Consider the following 19,632-nt stretch of genomic DNA (forward strand, 5'->3'; position numbering starts at 1 on the left):
AGCTAATGGTTCTAACATTAGGGGGAGTTTGTGTTGCTTCTCTTCATGAAGTGTGTGCTTCCCTTTTTCTTTCTTACAAAGAGGGAAGAAGAATTGCGGTTTCCTCATTATTGTTAACTTTTATTAGAAAACCTTTTGGCTAAAAGCAATTCTGAAACTTTGGCAAAATAGTGTAACAATAAAGAAAGTCGAACATATGAAATGAGAGAATTTATTTGGATATAGCTAGTTTTAACAGAATTCAATGAACTTAAAGATAGCAACCACAATATACATCATCCATTCGTTAGATCAAAGGCAGTTGTGGGTAGGGAGCGAAGCGTTCAATCGCACATGGCCTCAAAATATAACGGCTCCCAAATAAATTTCTATTTAATATAATATTATTACATCAAATTTTATGAAAGTTGATCTCGTGCTTCAAGAAAACTGTGAAGTGCATATGACATATATATTAGGTTTTTGTTACGTTGGAAAAGGTTGAATTCAATAGATAATAATAAATTTAAAGATTGTTGTAATCGTCATCAAAATTTTCTCAAGAAATGTGAGACTTTTTTTTTTTTTTTTAATGTTGACAGGAATGCATTATTTGTAGAGTTGAAGTTTTTCCGAGAGCATTTGCCGAAAGAAATGAAGATATTCATTGACATGTTGGACTACTTGAGAGGATTGTTGTTTCCAACTGCAAGGATTGCATACAAAATTTTGTTGATGTATTTGTTACTTTTGCAGCAAAGAATGCACAAAGAACTATCTTTAAGTTAAACTTCAATTCGGGACTTTTTGAAGCTTTTGTTCATTTGGTTTCTTAATATTGAACTGATTGCTGACTATTAAGTAATATGATTATTTTTGTAGCTTTCTTTACATTCTATGATATTTGGAAACTGATAATTAGCCTGATTTTTAAAGTTTGTTTCAGTTTTAGTTACTGCTTTTTAGCATCAATGCATTGTTCAAACTTTTTTTTTAAGATTGTCATAAGAAGGCCCCATTATGAATTTCACGCAAGACCCTGAAATCGTTAGATAGTTGTCACATGGTGTCACTATTTGCAAAAGAGAATCTCTCGCGCTTTTGGCCTAGTCAAAAAACTAAGCAGAAAAGTGAATATAGGAGCACTTCTCTGAATCCCCAAATTCTTAACAATCGTGAACTGAATGAACATAATTTATTTGAATTGTTACAAATGTTAAGTTTCCCAAATTAATTTCTCAAGAAAATGGAAAAAAAAAATTGGATACATTTAATATCCATGTGATTTTGTTTAGAATCAAGCAACCAAAATCAGCTTACAGTCTGAAAGTAATATGTGAACAAATTATACATATATTTGAACAAGATGAGGAGGGTTTTTCAGCCAAAAGAACAAAAATGAAGTTTTCAAGTTACTCTGAAAGGCAAGAGGAAGAGATGTGGCACAAAAAGCATTTTTAAGACTCCTCAGGTAGGTCAGTCTGGTCCTTAGATTCTGATTCTGGTTCTGGTTGCGCCTCCTTGGAGGCGGCCTCAGCAGCGGCAGCTGCTTCGTCAGTTGCTTCAGCAGATGTGGCATTTTTCCTATTTGCAGCAGCCTGGAGGACATGGCTGTAGTTCCCTTTCTCCAGGAAGAGCTGAGAAAAATGGTGCTTGCAGTAAAGGACTCCATCAAGAGCCGCATAGGATGAATGTGTAAGGGGACAGCCCCCATGAGCACACCTGAAGCATGACTTGTGGTAACTTTCTCCCTCCAATGTCACCTGTTTAAATTACAATATCACAAAACAATTACTTATTCGTCTCACATGTGAGTACAAACTTTCATTTCATGATTTCAATGAGTTATGTTTGCGGTTGTGTCAAACTCTGATTTATAGATAAAAATAAATGATTCCTCGTATGTAAGGAGTCAAGTAGCGTTGGTTAGTAATTACTATATCTATGCAGCCAACATGTTATAAACATGGGAACTGCTTGTATGCGTTTTTGGCAAATGTTGCATTTTTCAATGGCTCATGGAAATCAAATTGGATAGAGCAGTGTGCTCCACCCTCTGCACCATAGATTGAATCCCCCTCCCCGTAGTTTATATGAATTCAATGTAATAAAACTATCGCTTGTTAAGGAAATAAAAGGCTCGTTGAAATCAAATTTATCTCCTTAATTATATTACTTACCTTCTCCAGTGGATAGACTGTCTTTGAGCAAGTTGCACACTTGTCTTGGGTTCCACAGAACATGGAAGAGAGCTTGCTGGGGGCCCTATTCTGTATAACATCATACAGTTCATATGTCATGCTACTGCAATTTTAAGAGCAAATTATATGATACAAATTTATATAGAGTTTTGATCACTTGGTCCCTGACTCCCCATTGATCAAGAAAATCCGTAGGCATCAATCATTCGAACAAAATCCAATGGTTAGCGTATCCGAAATGTAAAATCAGAACTTAAACCAAGTTTGAATGTGACAATGTATACATACCAGTTGTTCGCCCTGCTTCTCGGCAGATTTTGCTGCAAAAAAAAAAAAAAAAAAAAAAATCATCAGAAAACAACATACTGTTAGCAAACAGAGGGAAAACAAAAGAAGTAGTTGTTTAATGCTGCAGATTATTTTGTTAAAAAATAGAATAATTAAAGATATGAAGGAAAAAAAAACTCACCGAAATTCTTGCCGAAATTCCCAGATTCCTTGAAAAGCTGCTCGAAATGAGGTTTGCAGTAGAGGACTCCATCCATGGAGGAATAGGTGCTCATCTGTCAAAATTATATACATAATTCTTGATCCTTTTCATATTTGGAAATATTTAACCAAGATTTATTATCTTTCAAATAAATGAAGGCTTAATTATAGTTATCAAATTAACTTTGCAAATGTTCATGACTCTTAGGTATTGAAAGTTATGTTAAGTCCATCTTTCTTTGTTAGGTCTAACTTCTGAGTCATAACATGTTATACTCAACTTAAAACGACGCATGCATGAGCGATTTTCAACCATTGATGTGAGTTTTACAAATCAATCAATTGTTGAGAATCGTCCCCAAAACCGGAGAAAGCTTACACACATCCGTTGCAAACCTAAACAAAGTTAAAAGGTGAAAAGCGAGAGATGCATATACCGAGAGAAATCCTTTGCAGTGGCTGCATTTGAAGCAGGATTTATGATAAGGTACTCCTTCAAGGGACAACATTTCAGTTACATAAACAGTCTTATCACAGGCGCTGCATTTATCCAGAGTTCCAGTAAACGCCATTGTCTTCCTTATTCAAACAGATCAAAACAAAAAACCCGAAAAAGTATGCAGTCTTTGTCTTCAACTCAGGTGCCTGAGAAATCCGAGGCAAGTTCAACAAGGGGAAGCACCGTGCTTGCTACCGGTACCTCAGACAAATCTGAAAAGGGACTGAGCAAAGTCTCTGATTTGTCTGAACAAAACCTAATTTATATCAGATTATAATGGATTTCGTAACGCTGCTAAATGGAGGACAAGTGAAGGGAGTAATTTATTACCCTAATTGTGGAAGTCATCCGACTGGATTGGAGTAAAACAAGGTTGGTGATCTGACCTTTTCGATGACAAAATGATAGCCAAATGTTTAGCTTCCTGGTTGTTGGTAGTTAAGTTGGTTAAAGATAGTATGTTTCTTTATTGTCCAATGCAGGAAATTGCAAATTTGTAAGGGCCAACCATCTGATTAGCAATGCCAAAAGATAGTGTTCAAGCAATTAGGTGGCCCTGGCCATAAGATAAATAAAAGTGAGTGAATGATAATTTTAGCTGGAAATATGGGTTATTTTAAAAAATCCCACTTGCTATTGTAAATTATATTTCCAAAATGTAGTCATTACAGATTAGTAAATATCAAGAGAGACGAACCGACGACCCATTACTAATCATTGTCCTTGATTTGTACATCGCTACCTACTAGCACATCAGGTCTGAGATTTCATTATATAAAAAGTCTCAGTGCAATTTGGTAATAAGACCATTATACATCGTATTTTATTTTGTCAATTTTTCGATGCGGAACTTTTTCCATTCTTCAGCAGCACATACGTTGCTGGAAGTTGGAATACATGACTCTTTTTCTCTTTTATCTGAATGAAAACATAACTTACAAATCATCAAAACCAAGAATTCTGAGAATCAAAATGTTTCACATTCAACTCTAGAATACAAGAATTAAATCATAACTCACCCCATTAGAGGAAATCATGCTATAAGAGTATTGGAACGACCCAACCATGGAGGCAACACAACTTGCTGGCACAGTATGAGATCTGAGGTGGTCTTTCCGTGTCGGTCAATCCTTCTAGAGCAGTTTACACCACCGTCAAGAATGTCCCGGACCACAACATTTAGTGATCGGATTCCCCTAACTTCATAAATTTCCACCTTTACATTTTCATGGATCCATTTGTCTCTTTCGTTGATAGCATCCATGTCTGGGAACGAAGACGAGTTTAGAAGGGCTGAGACCACTTGCTTTACCCACTGGGGTGTCACGATCGACTTTAATCTCACTATATCTGGAGGAAAATGAGGGATGATGGAAAAATTCAAGTCATTTCCTTTGTCTCCAGCCCGGACATGTGCTACATCATAGAGTGGAATCTTCCGACCAGATGGAGCAGGAGATTTTGCACTTCCAGAAAATCGGTTATCCAAATTTGTAGAAGAATTGACTTCATTAGAATGTGTCATTGGCAATGCAGACTCATACAGAGGACAGATATTTGTGCCACCTTCAACTCGGATTCCTAAATTACTTGAATCTATCGCTTTGGTGTGCTTTACTGCAGTCCGCCATAGTACGTGTTCCCGCTTGACCTGAAAGATCAGACAAATTTCTTTTGTTTCTTCAGAATTTCTTCACTTCCGCCACATATTGTTATGAGCGTAACAAAAATACATCACCAATTTGATTGAAAACCTGACCTTATCAGTCAAAACTATTACAAGTTTGGTTAACTTCAAGGGGTGCAATAAGAAAAAATGATCAACAAGAAAAAAAGGGGAAGGGGTTTAAAAACTAATAATGACAATACGCTACTTATGGTCAAAGTTTCAAGTTCATCGAATAGGTTGTTGAGAGAAAATCAAAAGGGTTAATAATTGCGGAGGTGAGGAGAGAGCAAGGGAATACCAAATATTTTTCAAGGATTATCTCTTTCTTGTGTCCGGTGCTGCATTGATCAAATACAGTATAGTCATGTAACAGATAATTTAAAAGGCTGCCAAGCCACAAAAACGAGAAAGGCGAAGTTCAACTTTCTTAAGCAACAAAACGCTAATTTGGGAGGAAAAATTATGCAAAGCCTTATGCGAAATTTACCTGATACCACCGCCGCCAGCTGGTCCATTTGTATACAAAGCAGTAAACTCTCTAATAAATTGGACTGCATGTTCCTTTAGCTTGAATAACCCATCCATGCGTAACCTGATGTCGCTAACCATCCGAGATGAAGCATTGTCACTAAGACTGGTTGCCTTCAAGCTATCAAGCCCAATTATATATGAAATTACATGGCTGCTAACACCAGGAATTACTTCTTCAATCCATGATCTAACCTAGTTGATATGGAAACAGGAAATAGCTAAACTGGTTGGAGGTTTCAAGTAAAGCGGAATCAATATGAAGGATGCCATTCGAAAAAGTCAAAACTAACTAAATTTTCACATATTCGCAGAGTCACACAGTTTAAAGGTTTTGAGTTTATCTACCAGAAACTCTGCAGCCTTGGCACGTTTAACGCATTCATATCCGCCATACGATATTTCTCCCCATCCTTTCCAACCGAAGTCCTGAAAACTAGAAAGTTGAGTATTCGCCAATAACAGTATTAAAGTGCTTACATGCAGAGAAAACTGAACCTTTCAGTTTTTATGCATTTGTTCAAACTTAATCATAAACCACCAGAATCTTACTTTTGGAACCAACCGCAGGAGTTTATCAGGCACTGATACTGCAGATGGTTTTGCTCCAGCACAGATAACCTTACAACTTGATAACGGGTAAAATGAAACATCCCGAATATCAATTATCTGCACTATAGAACATTATTTTTAGTTTCTTATTTTTCCCCTGTGCTCCATAACAAATGCTTGAATACACTCGTACAACTTACCACGTCAGGAGTAACATAAGTACCTGGATCCCCAACCTCATACAGAAGTTGTTGAGCACAAGTACTAATATTTAAAATTCCACCACTACCCTCTGCCTTCGCCACACATACTTTTCCATCAGAGCTAATTTCAGCATAAGGAAGTGATAAATCCAGGAGCTGAGATAAAGACATATCTCGAGATTTGTCTCCTACAGAAAGAGAAAATGCTTACATAAAGAAATCACATTAACAAAAAAAAATAAGTTGCAATTCTATCTTAGTAACTCCATACTGTGCTACGGTGGAGTTTAACAAAAATAAAAATCACCTGGATGCATGAAGTAGCCTCCTGTTAGTTGACAGCCACACTCTAGAAGATGGCCTGCCAGAGACCCCTGTGCTAGCTGCTCCAGATTGTCCCAGTTCCAACCGAGTTCGTAGATCTAATCAATACCCCAGTAATATCATTCAGCATTCCTTCTCAAAGGAAATAAGTACAGAAATAGTAACCAAGCAAGAGGACTAAATATTTTATAGAATCATTAGTATTAAAATATAATTTCAGATAAAGATAGAATTACTCCAAGCAATTAGGCCAACAGTACAAATAATCAGTGTTTCTTTGAGCATATACTTCATTAGCTCACATAATTTTACCACAAAAAGAAAAATTTGATTTTGTTCGATCACTGCAGTCCATTTTGATAAAACTATAAGGTACTCATCTTTTCCTAAAAAAACTTCAACAATATTTCATCTTTTATAACATATGATCATAAAGGACCGATAGACAATATGACCTTTATATCAGTCAACAGATAATATGACCTTCGGTAGTTCATTACTGCAGGACCAAATATAAACTATACGTCTTATGGTTGAAAAGATTTAAGTAACCATCGCAATAAGTATCAAAGGCTTCATTTACTTGAATTAATGACCAAGACTACTTTTCCTCTGAGAAAACTGATTAAGGATTTAGCATACAGAATTTGAGCAATAAAGCAAGCTTGAGAAAAGGTATAGATGTACACATTTTACTAAACAAGGTTCATTTTTTTTCAGAATAAACTCCAGCACTAAGTGTCATGTGGTGGTAACTGGTAAGTGCACTCATTCTGCCCGCTCAATGCTTGGCTTTGAGTTGCACACCCCTCACACAAGGCTATGATATTTTTCCTAGAAACAATAAAAGATATATCCTAAGCGGTCAAATTTCTTACCATAGGTGCTAAAAATAAGGCAGCATCTGCAACCCGTGAAGTAATTATTACATTTGGTTGATACTTTTCCAAACATTCGACAATTGGAGCTGCTCCCAGATACGTGCTAATACCCTTCAGGAATTAGAACAAAATATGAGGTCTACTGTTTACAAGTACAATATAAAAGGAAAAGAGAACAGGAATCAATCTCTATTAGTCAAACCCACTCTTCATATGATTCACAAGAAACATAATATTAACACTAGTTTGCACGCTTCACATGATTTCTGGAGTAAAATGCTCATGGAAAGAAAGGATTCCCACAATTGTGTTACTAACATGTGATGGCATCAGAAAACAAAATACAAAAAACATTGCCTATACACAAATCATGAACGAACGAAAGTTATGCAAGAGTATAAGGTTCTTACACCTTCCATGATATATGACTTCTCATGAGAGGATCCTGAACCTACATAGACAATTGAAACATGTGTATTGTAAGAAATGGATTGTCTTTATATAAAATGGGAAAAAGTGTAATTCAATCCTGTAATAAGCCTCTGTTGAAATAAGGACTGTGTCATACTTGGTCTGTAGGAAACCGCATATCGTTATATATTTGATTTAGAACAGTTCACTACTAATTACCTGTGTTTGTAATAGAAACCTCATGAGCCACAGCAACAGAAATGTTCAGCCCCAAGCTGCCGGCAATCTCTATAACCTTCTCTTGTGCGCCATGTGGATCCACTTGCCACAAAAATAAAGGAAAATATTCAGACAAATAAAAAGCTCCACTTGGCAGAAATTTGTAGTCAAGAGAAAAAGTTAGAATTTTGCAGACTGCATTTCTCACTTGCACCCATATTGGTGATTATGCAGGTTTCGCTCTCAACAGCCAAAGGTAGAAGCAACCGCATCCAATCAGAAACTGCAGAGTCATTGAAATGTACCAGAGGATGACCAACAGAAGCAAGTGGCAAATGTTAACCAAAATAATTAACATAAACCTAATTAATAAATGAAGAAGATCATAAGGCATCTATGAATAACAGATACATACTCCTAGAGTCATAACCATCGCCACCCGACACCATAACTTGATACCTCTCGGCAAGAGTACGTTCTGCTAGACATTCAAGCACGATATAGTTCAGCTCTTTGACCCTCTGTAGCAATTTAAGAGCTGCCAAAGGCCTGTCACCTCCAAACCCAGCCCCACAGCCAATGTAAACCTTGTCTCTTCTTTTCTCAGGATTATCTCTCTACAATTCAAACTCAACATAATCAACTCTCCTAGTCTTAATTTAATTAGCCAGAAAGATTTTGAATATGAGAATATTTAAGGCAAACAAAATTGAAAAAAAAAATGAAAGAAATAAAACTAACCAGCTTGATCGCACAATTATGAATCTCATCTCCTCCCCGAACTTCCATTGTCATCTGCAAGTGCTGCAATAGAATCATCGAAAACAGTTAGTATTGATGATATGGTGTTATTGCATATTCTAGTGATTTTCAATTTAGCGTGCTGTATTACCAAAGAATCAAATAAAGCAAAAATTCCTAAAGTCTGACACCCCAACAATCAAATAAGGATGATAAAGACAATAACTTTGACACACTAATCCGAAAATTACCGGACAAAAACACCATCAAACCAGTCATGCTCCAAATTCACTCATTAAAACTTTTCAAAAACATTTCACCAGAATCACCAAAAAGTAAAACCCAGATATTTACAGAATCAAGTTATCAAATTTAATCACAACTCCAAGAATATGAGACATATTAAACAAAACCCATTAGTTATATCTTCCAAGTGATCAAATTATGCAACAGGGTTACCTTCAGTTTCAGGTTTTCAGCTCAAGAAATGAACTCGGTTCAGTGTGCCTAAATTGACAAGACAAAAATTGATTCAGAAACAATAAACTCAGATAAGTAAAGCTCTTAAAAAGAACAGAATTTAATCCAATCAGTTAACTATTTGATGCAATAAAACATGAAGTCAAATTTTGTTCTTGCAAAAGAGAAAGATGCTTTCACCTGCAAAGCTTGAAGAAGGGAGGTGCAGAAAAACTTATGCAAATGAAATGATTCGGTCTGCGTGTAAAGTGGAAGTATTTATATTTGATATTTGGCCTTTGCTTGCGCTCTAGTTTTTGCACCATTCTAGTTTTGTTATATTCCTAGGGTCCCACACTCCATTGGGTCCCACACTCCATTGCAAAATTCCAAATTGATACGCTTAATCCCATTCTTATATACTTTGTTTCTAGCTGTAGCTTTTTGAACATATCTTTGATCTGTGACAATGTGTCAAGGACCCTCTTGCGCTGGCATAGCTAGAAATTTTGGGTGTTTCTGTTTGATAGTATTAGTTGCAAGGGTAACTACGAGCTGGCCAATGGTAAAAGATGGATTGCAAAGTTTTATGCAAATTAAAAATTAAAGGTTCTGGATTCGAAATCTGTTGCTGGTGTGGAAATTAGACTTGTGGTCAATGAAGGTTGAAATGCCTCAGTAAGTCTTCCCGACCCTAATTGTTCCTCTTTTTTTTTAAGTATTAGTTGTAGGGTACGAAAACCCAAGTGAAATGGTTTGTTCGAAAACCGAATCGAACGGTATGGGAAGGGAAAAGAACATAGAAACCGAACCATTTCATTGAAATGTTTTCGGTTTTTCAGGTTGGAATCGAAAAAGGGCCTTCAGCCCAGTTTTGTTGGGTTTCTGATTTGAAGTTATTCTTCAGCCCAATTTTGTTGGGCTTCTCAATATTTGGCCAATTCACATGAAAATTCTACAACTTAGTTTGAGCAATTTTTATAGACTCTGCCACTTTGTTTAAAAAAATTGGCACAAGAGTTCATTATCATATGGAATATAGGATACTAATTACTATACTAGCAGATTATCAAATTACATGCAACCAAAATCCAAAAAAAAATTGATTTATTTAGAGAAAAAAAACATATTGAGAAGAAAGAGATAGGATGCTCACGTGAGTTCCACAAAAAGCTTTTCAGATATTTAAATACTTGCTACTTGTAGGTAGCCCTCGAATCTATAAATAGCTCTTTCTGAATATGCACTTTACACACATTCAGACTAAAAGTGACCTATATATCTTTGGCTAGAGATGGCTAATATAATCTATATGACTTGAATTATTTTTTGGTTAAACCTATACTGTCAAATTGAGAATATCTCTTTCGACAAAGTGAAAATGTGAGCCCTACCATATCAAATGGCTAATCACCTCTTCCCACACTATCGATGTTGATGGTATCCAAAAAAACAATTTTACTGTATCCAAATTTTCTGAATGTTGTGATGCCTCATCCATCGAATGGCAAGGACCAGTCTTAGGAATGGGCATCAATCTGACTGAATTCATAATGTAGAGTTCGAATTGTAGTGGCCGATTTGGTTTGGTTTTGACTAAAGAAAGCAATCATTGGGTGGAAAAAGAATACCTTAACTTCCAGGCCTTCCAACACTTGCATCTATCTAAGAATGTTAGCATAAAACGCGTCTATTATTATTCTTTATGTCACTTAATATTATGGTCTAATATTATTATTTTTCACTTGTAAGTGAGAGGTCTTAGGTTCAATTTTCGCCAAAGACGAGTTTGAAACACATTATTGCTAATCCATTGTGAGGCTAAGTCCACCCCCTTCTTTTAGTGTAGATAATATCGTTTGTTAAAAAAAATAAAATTCATAACACGCGTATGATATCACTATAATGTCCTGTGCGGATTATGTATTCACATAATGTATTATTTGAAAAAAATTAAAATTTCACTATAAAACTAATTAAATATATAAAAAAATAACGTAATTATTTATAAACATATACAAGATTTCTAATTACGGTGGAATTCATTGTCAACTTTACCGACTCCATTGCCTCAATGACGGTATATTATATACATAGTTTTTCTTTTAGTAGGCCCCGATGTAGGTGGAAGTGTTATCCTCATTAGACGATGGGCTTATCTTCTCCACGCAGCATTGCATATCCTATCCAATCCACCTTCAAAGTTCAAAGCACGTGCATCACACCTCCCAATGACCTTTTTCCACCTCCGTCTAGACCTGCTCTGCCACTCTCCCACTTTACCGGGATTTAGCAGCCAACCTGTAACTGGCAACGGAAAAAAAAACAGTAAAAAATTTGCCAACATTCTCTTCTTCAATTTTTGTTTTTCTGAAAACGTCTTGCTACAGAAGTTTATCTGAATTGTTGGCGCTAAAAAGTCAAGACCTTTGCAGTTTTTGCTTAAGTTCTAAGGTACCCATATGCTTATTTCTTGTTTGGTTTCTGAGAAAATTGAGTAAAAGCAGAAAGGAAGAAAATTTGATGGTTTTTAATGTGCCCTTTTGATTATTTTTTGTGTTTTAGGTGAAAATGTTTGAGCTTTTGAAGCAGGACTTAATACGCATGGGAATTAAGTGGTTTTGGATGCAGTGGTAAGCTCATGAACTTGAATTCTGAATGTGTATTATGTATATATTGATGGAGTAGTGAGGTTGTTAATTAATTATTTTATGTCCTAATTAGGGAATTGTTTAAATTGGGCACTTCTCATAGCCCTTCATCTAGACAAATTGAGTGATGGATGCTGATTGTTTATTGCTTTTCCAACTTGGCTTTATCTGGTTGTTGGTTCCTTTTACTTTTTCTTCTTTAAGTTTACCTGACTTTTCCAATTGAAGCCCTCATTGTAACTCTTTCATTAGGGAAGATCTGGCTCTGGTGAGAATTCAGGTCCCCTTTTGCTTGGATTTCCACAGGCGAAGGGCATTCTTGATTATGAAACAAATTTGCAATACATTCGAAGTTAATCTAAAAATTTCATTGTTATCTTCAAATTTTGTGTGCTTAGTTTGTGATTGTTGGTCGTTTGCTTTTCTTTCGCTAGTAACATGAAAAAGTGTTTCCGTTTGCCCTCTTTGGTATTCATGTGTCGGAAACAGGCAAATGAATCAAAGCTTTTCTGATTCACTATTTTGTTCTGTCGGTCTGTACTAATTTCAAAGAAACTTGCATTTTTGTGTAAATGCAGAGTGCATCATGTGAAAATTTGGCAGGTGATGTATTGATTTAGAAGGTAGTGAGTTGTTTAATGAGATGACTACGCTATCACTAATTGCTGGAAATTGTGGAAGAAGAAGCGGAGGAGAAGATCGTGGATTAGAATTGTTCCATCCGTTTTCAGGAAAGGATCTTTTTGCTAGTGAATTGCTTAGAAGTTCTTTTACAAGGGCAAATGGAATCAGGTCCAAGGATTTGGAAGTTCATAGGATTAGAAACCGGAGCAAGTTTCGTGTTAGCGCGAAAATTAAAAAGGGGAAGAACTATGATTATCCATGGCCTCATGATATCGATCCAAACATCAGCAGTGGCCACTTGAGTTACCTGTCTCATTTCAAGCCTCTGACTGAGAAACCAAAGCAAGTTACCCTACCATTCGAGAAGCCACTTGTTGATCTCGAGAAAAAGATTACTGAGGTTTGTTGCTGTCATCATTTTATTGTTACCTAGAGCATATTCTGCATAATATTGAACCGGTAAAAAGAACAACCATCTTAAACTTTGAGCCCTTTTTTCAAATTTTTGGCGTTTATTCAATCCTCTTTGTGCAGATACGTGGAATGGCTGATGAAACTGGTCTGGACTTCAGCGATCAAATTGCTGCACTGGAGAACAAGTATCAACAGGTAGAGAATTCAAGTCCGGCAATCCCTACTATTTGTCAAAGTTGCTTCTCGGAGTGAAATCGCATGAGCTGTATGAGAAATTCACATTTGACTTCATCCTTAAGTTGTTCGAAATAATTTCAAACTTGGCATAAGTGTTTGATCATATATCTGGCTCTGCTGAGAAGATTTTGACTCATTGAACTATATCAGAATTCACAATAAATTCATTCATTTTATCGGTAATATCTTAATGATGCGGCTTCCAATCCTTCTTTATTTCAAGTTCAGGCCCTGAAGGACTTATACAAACATTTGACACCGATCCAACGGCTATCTATCGCTCGACATCCTAACAGACCGACAGTTCTTGATCATATTTTGAACATTACAGAGAAGGTAGTTGGTGATATAGATCAGATTAGAACTTCTGTTCGTATGACTGCATAACAATTAGTAATCGGAGCTCTTACTTTTTTCTCTCAAAACGAAAATGTTATAGTGGGTGGAACTACATGGAGATCGTGCTGGCTATGATGATCCGGCTATTGTGACAGGTCTTGGGAGCATGGATGGCAAATCCTACATGTTTATAGGTCATCAGAAAGGTAGAAACACCAAGGAGAACATTGCTCGCAACTTTGCAATGCCAACTCCTCACGGGTATGTTTCAAGTATATTTTCATTAGGTTACTAGTTAGAACATACTTTGAACCATGTTTGGTTGAGCATACTTTGCAAGCAGCTATCGGAAGGCTCTCAGAATGATGAAATATGCCGATCATCACGGATTTCCTATTGTTACGTTTGTTGACACTCCTGGGGCCTTTGCTGATCTCAAATCTGAGGAACTTGGTCAAGTGAGTATGCAACTTTTCTACTTAATTTGCAAATTCTCATCAAAAGTTCATCTTTTTTCGGAAGGACCATTTCTTTCCTTTGTCAACATGTTACCACAGAATAAACATTTTCACTTTTTCTTTATGCAGGGTGAGGCAATAGCACAGAATTTGAGGACTATGTTTGGCCTGAAAGTGCCCATTATAACGGTTGTAACTGGAGAGGGCGGTTCAGGTGGCGCTCTAGCCATTGCCTGTTCCAATAAACTGTTTATGCTGGAGAACTCTGCTTTCTATGTTGCAAGGTGACACTACCTTCCTTCACTTGGTCCACTTCTCCAGCATTGTTACTTAAGAAGTATAATTTTACGAAACATTAGAATAGAGGGGTGCTTTAAGTTTTGATCATCGTCCCTTTCCAGACCTGATGCCATGGTTTCTGTAACATATTTCTTGTGCCTTTGTTTCTCGGAGCAGCCCTGAAGCATGTGCTGCAATATTGTGGAAATCTTCCCAAGCAGCTCCTAAGGTATTAGAAGTCTTGACGTATGAGCGTATTCGGGATTAGGCCTTTTCTTAAATCATAACGTAGTTCTGAAAATGTTTAGGCAGCAGAAAAACTAAGGATAACGGCTCAAGAGCATTACAGACTGAAAATTGCCGATGGGATCATTCCTGTAAGTGTTTTTCCTTCATGAATCATACATCGTCTTATTAATATGACAATGTGAGGTGAGAAAACAAATGCTGCCACTAACTCTCAGCAGTTGGAATTTTTATGATATGATAAGCCGTGTTCTCCTCCCCTTCCTTGTTCTTCAATCTTCTTCTTTCTTCTTTCAAGCTCTTACGATTTCTTCATCTTTTTTGAATTACAAGATCACAATTTCTACTTTCTTTGTAGTGGTATAGAGCTTTGAAGTATTGCCATGAAAATATGAGTTTCATGCGTGCACTATTAATTTCTTCCTATGTTTTAGTTTGAACTTTGATCATACATATTTTTCTTTTTTCCAAGTGAAAACTTTATGGGAAATTAATGCACTTTCTGTTTACTTTGTTTAAATTGACGACAAACTAATAAGCCACAACTAGTTTATGGTGTTCTATTTGGTTGTTATCGATGCTGTGGCTGCTGTTACAGGAGCCTCTTGGTGGCGCGCATGCTGATCCTGCATGGACTTCCCAACAAATTAAGACAACAATCACACAGGCAATAAAGGTAAGTTAAATTTTCTTATCTTCTCACAGAGATAGGGTAAAAAACAAAAGAAGAAATCTTCCCTCTAAATAGTTCTTGTTTTAGTTTGGCCATTTTTCACTTTCCTTTCTGTTTAATTTATCGGAATCCCCCAGAGACTTCTTTTGGAAAAAGTTTGCTCATGTCCGCTCATGTTGGTATTTCTTTCAATGCTTCAAAGAATTACGCCTGGATTTTCTTAGAAGGAGAGCAAACTTATCAAGTTGATCATTTATTCGATAATTTTAACCCTGACTCCTGTCTGCAGAATTATTTTGGTAAATATGGTTCTTTCATAAGTAAGATATATCGAGTCCGGATAGGTTCTATATAAATAAAAGATAGTGTGCACATCACCATGTCCTTGTATCATGTGTTGCACTTGCACACTCCATGCCTTAGTCAAACACGGTAAAAACTGCTCTGTGTCCTCAAATCACGGGTGTTTCCGTTCATTTATCTCTTACCTCTAATTTTAAATGTACCTAGGAGCTGGAAAAAATGAATACAGAAGAGTTGCTTCAGCATCGGAGGCTTAAATTCCGGTCAATAGGAGGTTATCAAGAAGGCATTCCAGTGGAACCGAAGAGGAAACGCAACATGAAGCCCTCCGAAGTTAACATGCCAAAGGCTGCTGACTTAGAGTCAGAAATTGAGAATTTAAAAAAGAAGATCCTGGAAGCAAAGGGACCATCCGATCCAGTTACGATCCAAACAATTGAAAAACTGAAGCAAGACGTAGACAAGGAGATGACGAATGCATTTATTTCGATGGGTTTGCAAGAGAAACTCGAGGCAGTGAAGTTGGAATTATCTAAAGCCTCAGAACACACACCAAGTCAGCCCCTTAACCGTAATTTGAAGGAGAAAGTTGACAAAATCATGCAGGAGTTTAACCACAACTTGTCGCAGCCAGGGGCATACCTTGGCTTAAAGCAGAAGCTTGAAAAGCTAAACATTGTTAGCAGGCTTATTGAGGTAGAGGAGAGAAAACAGAAGCTGAAAGCCGAGATTAATCAGAGAATCCCAGCCGAGCTAAAAGAGAAGATGGAACTTTTGAAGAATGCTCGAGAAAAGGCATCGAAAGGGGAAGCAACGGATAAGGACTTGATGGAAGAAGTAGAGGGGGTTGAGAAAGAGCTTATGGAGGTCCTAAAGTCAGCTAACTTGGAGGTTGTCGGCGTGACAAAGAAAAATGTGGTGACTGCTCCTCCAGAGCTGAAGGAGAAGATTGTAAAGGCAAACGCCGAGATTTATGAGGAGATTGAGAGAGTTGTGAATGAAGCCGGTATTAGTGGAAGAATAGAGGAGTTGAGGGCTGATATAGCAAAAGGCTCATCAAGTTCAGAAGAAAGAAAAAAAGCAGAAGCGAAGATAAAGGAGGAGATTCTTGCTGCTTTGAATGTAGAAGCACTAAAATCAAAGGTGGAGAGGTTGACGGTGGAAGTAGGCCTTCCTGATGAAATTGATGCAGAAGGTAAGATTAGTGCTGAAAATGGCAAATTTTAGGCTTGGTTTGGTATTGCTGTGCTTTGAAAAAAAGCTGTTGTGAGAATAAGCGGCTGTGCTGTGAGAATAAGCGGCTGTGAAATAAAGCCAGCAAAGTGTTTGGTAAACTTTTTTGTAAAAGTGCTTTTGGAAAAAAAAAAACAGTATCATAGTGTTTGGTAAACTTTTTTGTAAAACAGCTGTGACTGTGTGAAATGACCAAAAAGGGTATATTACTAGATGTGCTATTAATTTAATTTTCTTAACAAATAAAAGTGAATTACTAAATATATTTTATTTTTAGAAGAAAAATATTTATAAACTTTATCTTAAATATTAATTAGTATGACAAACTACTTTAATAGAAATATTTTAGAGTGAATAGCTAGGATTCATTAATAACATGAGCTCTAAATGGGAAGGTAAGCTGTCTTGGGATTCAAGTAAAGCACATAACCACCTTCAATACCATCACTTCTCCAACACTCGTTACGCAAGTCCTCAAGTAAAATCTTCAAAAACGACGTGAGAGCACAGCACACATCATCATCAATGTACGCATGTGCAGTCTGAAACAGCAAGCCAGGACTCATATCCAACATAGTTTTTGCACCCAATCTCTTTGTCAGTGAACCCAAAGGAACATATCTTCCCTTGCAGCGAGGACCTAGACGAAGAAGATCTGAAGCAATGCTTTGCAAGAATGACCTTATTCTCTCACTACCTTCTGACCAGCGAAGAGTGGATCGAATGTCTAGGAAGAGATCAAAATGAGATGAACTTGTTTGACTGTTTGACTCAAAGGATCTTCCAAATTATTCCATATGATCCTCAATATCCGGGTTCCCATCTCCACTGGGATCGGATCATAATCCTTGGATGTGATGGTAAGACTAGCTAACATTGAAGTTTTTATTTGTTGCAAACACATCTGCAACACAGTCAACGCATGGAAGTTAAAATGGCTATCGGTAGGGTTCTCGCAGTAGTTACATAACTCAGGCAAAATTCCATCATACAGTATAGTCTTAACGCAGTTGCCACCACTCGTATGACTCTCGTAGCCATTCGAACTACCCTTTGACACATCAAAATGGGTATTAAGCACTGCTCTCGAAACCGCAGTAAGAATCCCCCGTATCAAGCAAAGTCTACTCATGTCAGATAAACTATGAATTTCGGTGTACATATCCCCTTTATAAGGAAGTTTGGCAATGACATTCCTCCTTTCACTATCAGCAGTAGCATCTAAACTACTAATACAATCAGTTGGGTGAAAAATACCTTCAATTATAAACAAGCCGAGCTCTTCGGGGCCGAGACACACTTGCAGAGCTGCACAGAAGCTCACTCCAGCAGCCACATAACAATCTCTCGAAAACGCCACCGACTTTAGAACGCTCAAAACGACAGTCACACTCATCTCCAACACATTCAATCGACCATCATTATCAGAACCACCATTAAACTCCTCGAATTTCGAAGGGAAGCGCTGAAGTAGATAATACAAACAAGACAGAGCCTCCTGGCATTGCTCCATAACGATCGGAGAAGGCCGAGAGTACGCTTTCGTCTCCGAAATCAGAGCATCCAAGCTCGAAACCGTATCAGATGCAATTAAAACGGCGCATTCTTCCACAATTTCAACCAAAAACCCCAACTTTGGCATACCCATTACCGATAAGGCCGACCGGGACACACAGAACCGCTTCCCCCTTGCCGCCGCCGTAGTCTTCGCATAGCTTCCGATAGCACCGCCGGATCAGAGGCTGGAAAGTTCGCGCCTTTGCCAAAACAGAGACGAGAGTTTTATGCAGAGGCAATGAATTTTCCATAAACAGAAGCTCCAAGTAAAACGGCGCCGCTTCGGAGACCAGAGCTTCGTCCCCACAGGCGAGTACGTCGCCGAAAGCAGCGGCGAGGCCCTTGGTGTGGTTGACATGGGAGTAGGTGGAGTTCAGATTTCATTAAAAGTGTACACTGTTCACCCGTGTGTGGGTGAAAATAAGCTGCTTTTGGAAGCTGCAAATTGCAGCTTCTTGTCATCTGCTGGTTTTGGGCTTTTTTTCACCCTCAATTTTGAAACAAAGCTGTTTTTCAAAGTTTACCAAACACCAAAAATTTTCATAGCTTTTTTTCATAGTAGCTTTTTTTTTAATCACCTCAATCCCAAACAGGCCCTTAGTGTGTCCCAATTTACTATTAGAAAAGAAGAAGTTGTTAGTCCTTCTATATAATTGCTACAGTTGGAATTCTCGAATAGGCGTTGTTCCTAAATAGTGAATGAATTATGGGGTGTTGTGACCATCAGTATGAGTGATGCAACAACTCAAATTGGATGTTGTGAGTCCATTAATACGAGTGCGACAACTAGGAGCTCCCTAAGGTGGAACGTAACCCGTAAATTACAACTCATTATTGAATCTTTTAAGTTCAGCGCTACGCTTTCTACAACTAAAAACTTCCTAAAGTACGTTGTTCCAGATAATAAATGACACATCGAGTTATACAACAAGAATTAAGTGGTAAAATGTCTAAAAACTACCTAAAGTACGTTGTCCTCAAATAATAAAGGGGTGTGCTATCCACACATCCTATTTTACTTTTCACATACTTCTTGATAATTTTTGTTCGTTGATCTTCTTCAATTCATCCGATCCGACGGCCGAAAATTAAAAATGTTTGTGAGAAGTAAAATGAGGTGTGTGAATATCACATCTCATAATAAATGACACATGGAGTTATACAGCTAGAATATCTCTTAGGTGGTAAAATGTAATTGAATCTTCATTGGGTTTATTTTCTTGCTTAACTCTTAATCTTAATGGTGTATTAGAAATCTTAAATTGTGAGCTAAATATTAATAAGCATTAACACTTTTGGATGTTTTATTTTTCAAAAGTTCAAACATGCCCTCCATTTCTCTTAATTGCTTAAATAACTTATTTATGAAAATGAATCATTTAACTTTTTATCAATTCTAAACTTTTATTCTCATTTTTCTCTTTCACTTAATTCCTCCACTACACATCACCTATTTCCTTACC

The 19,632-nt window shown here is 37.1% G+C and overlaps 3 protein-coding genes across 5 annotated transcripts; 1 reads left to right on the forward strand and 2 right to left on the reverse strand.

The window, feature by feature from the left end:
* Positions 1-1,140: 1,140 nt before the first annotated feature.
* LOC137720735 (LIM domain-containing protein PLIM2b-like) lies at positions 1,141-3,583 on the reverse strand. Its single transcript, XM_068459851.1, has 5 exons — positions 3,107-3,583; positions 2,650-2,743; positions 2,469-2,500; positions 2,160-2,249; positions 1,141-1,742 (listed from the first exon to the last, which is right to left on the reverse strand). The coding sequence occupies exons 1-5, from the start codon at positions 3,239-3,241 to the stop codon at positions 1,437-1,439; spliced, it is 657 nt and encodes a 218-aa protein (XP_068315952.1). The 5' UTR covers positions 3,242-3,583; the 3' UTR covers positions 1,141-1,436.
* Positions 3,584-3,760: 177 nt separating this feature from the next.
* On the reverse strand, positions 3,761-9,466 carry LOC137720733 (uncharacterized). Of its 3 annotated transcripts, XM_068459849.1 has the most exons (16): positions 9,357-9,466; positions 9,156-9,203; positions 8,697-8,759; positions 8,371-8,572; positions 8,164-8,238; positions 7,956-8,057; positions 7,736-7,776; positions 7,323-7,436; positions 6,428-6,542; positions 6,118-6,308; positions 5,918-6,034; positions 5,714-5,794; positions 5,325-5,560; positions 5,136-5,175; positions 4,188-4,819; positions 3,761-4,086 (listed from the first exon to the last, which is right to left on the reverse strand). In XM_068459849.1, the coding sequence occupies exons 3-15, from the start codon at positions 8,748-8,750 to the stop codon at positions 4,202-4,204; spliced, it is 1,986 nt and encodes a 661-aa protein (XP_068315950.1). In that variant the 5' UTR covers positions 8,751-8,759; positions 9,156-9,203; positions 9,357-9,466; the 3' UTR covers positions 3,761-4,086; positions 4,188-4,201. The 3 variants fall into 3 exon arrangements, with proteins under 3 accessions (XP_068315950.1, XP_068315951.1, XP_068315949.1); XM_068459850.1 differs by lacking the exon at positions 3,761-4,086 and having other exon boundaries at positions 4,127-4,819; positions 8,415-8,572; XM_068459848.1 differs by lacking the exon at positions 3,761-4,086 and having other exon boundaries at positions 4,127-4,819.
* A 1,842-nt stretch (positions 9,467-11,308) lies between these two features.
* On the forward strand, positions 11,309-18,895 carry LOC137720265 (acetyl-coenzyme A carboxylase carboxyl transferase subunit alpha, chloroplastic-like). Its single transcript, XM_068459313.1, has 13 exons — positions 11,309-11,609; positions 11,721-11,788; positions 12,385-12,830; positions 12,965-13,039; positions 13,310-13,417; positions 13,521-13,681; positions 13,764-13,878; positions 14,008-14,162; positions 14,335-14,386; positions 14,466-14,534; positions 15,002-15,079; positions 15,587-16,606; positions 18,771-18,895. Exons 3-12 carry the CDS (start codon positions 12,450-12,452, stop codon positions 16,604-16,606), a joined length of 2,214 nt encoding a protein of 737 aa, XP_068315414.1. The 5' UTR covers positions 11,309-11,609; positions 11,721-11,788; positions 12,385-12,449; the 3' UTR covers positions 18,771-18,895.
* Positions 18,896-19,632: the final 737 nt, after the last annotated feature.

This window comes from Pyrus communis, chromosome 16 (genome assembly GCF_963583255.1).
Source record: "Pyrus communis chromosome 16, drPyrComm1.1, whole genome shotgun sequence".
In the NCBI taxonomy this organism is placed as follows: domain Eukaryota; kingdom Viridiplantae; phylum Streptophyta; class Magnoliopsida; order Rosales; family Rosaceae; genus Pyrus; species Pyrus communis.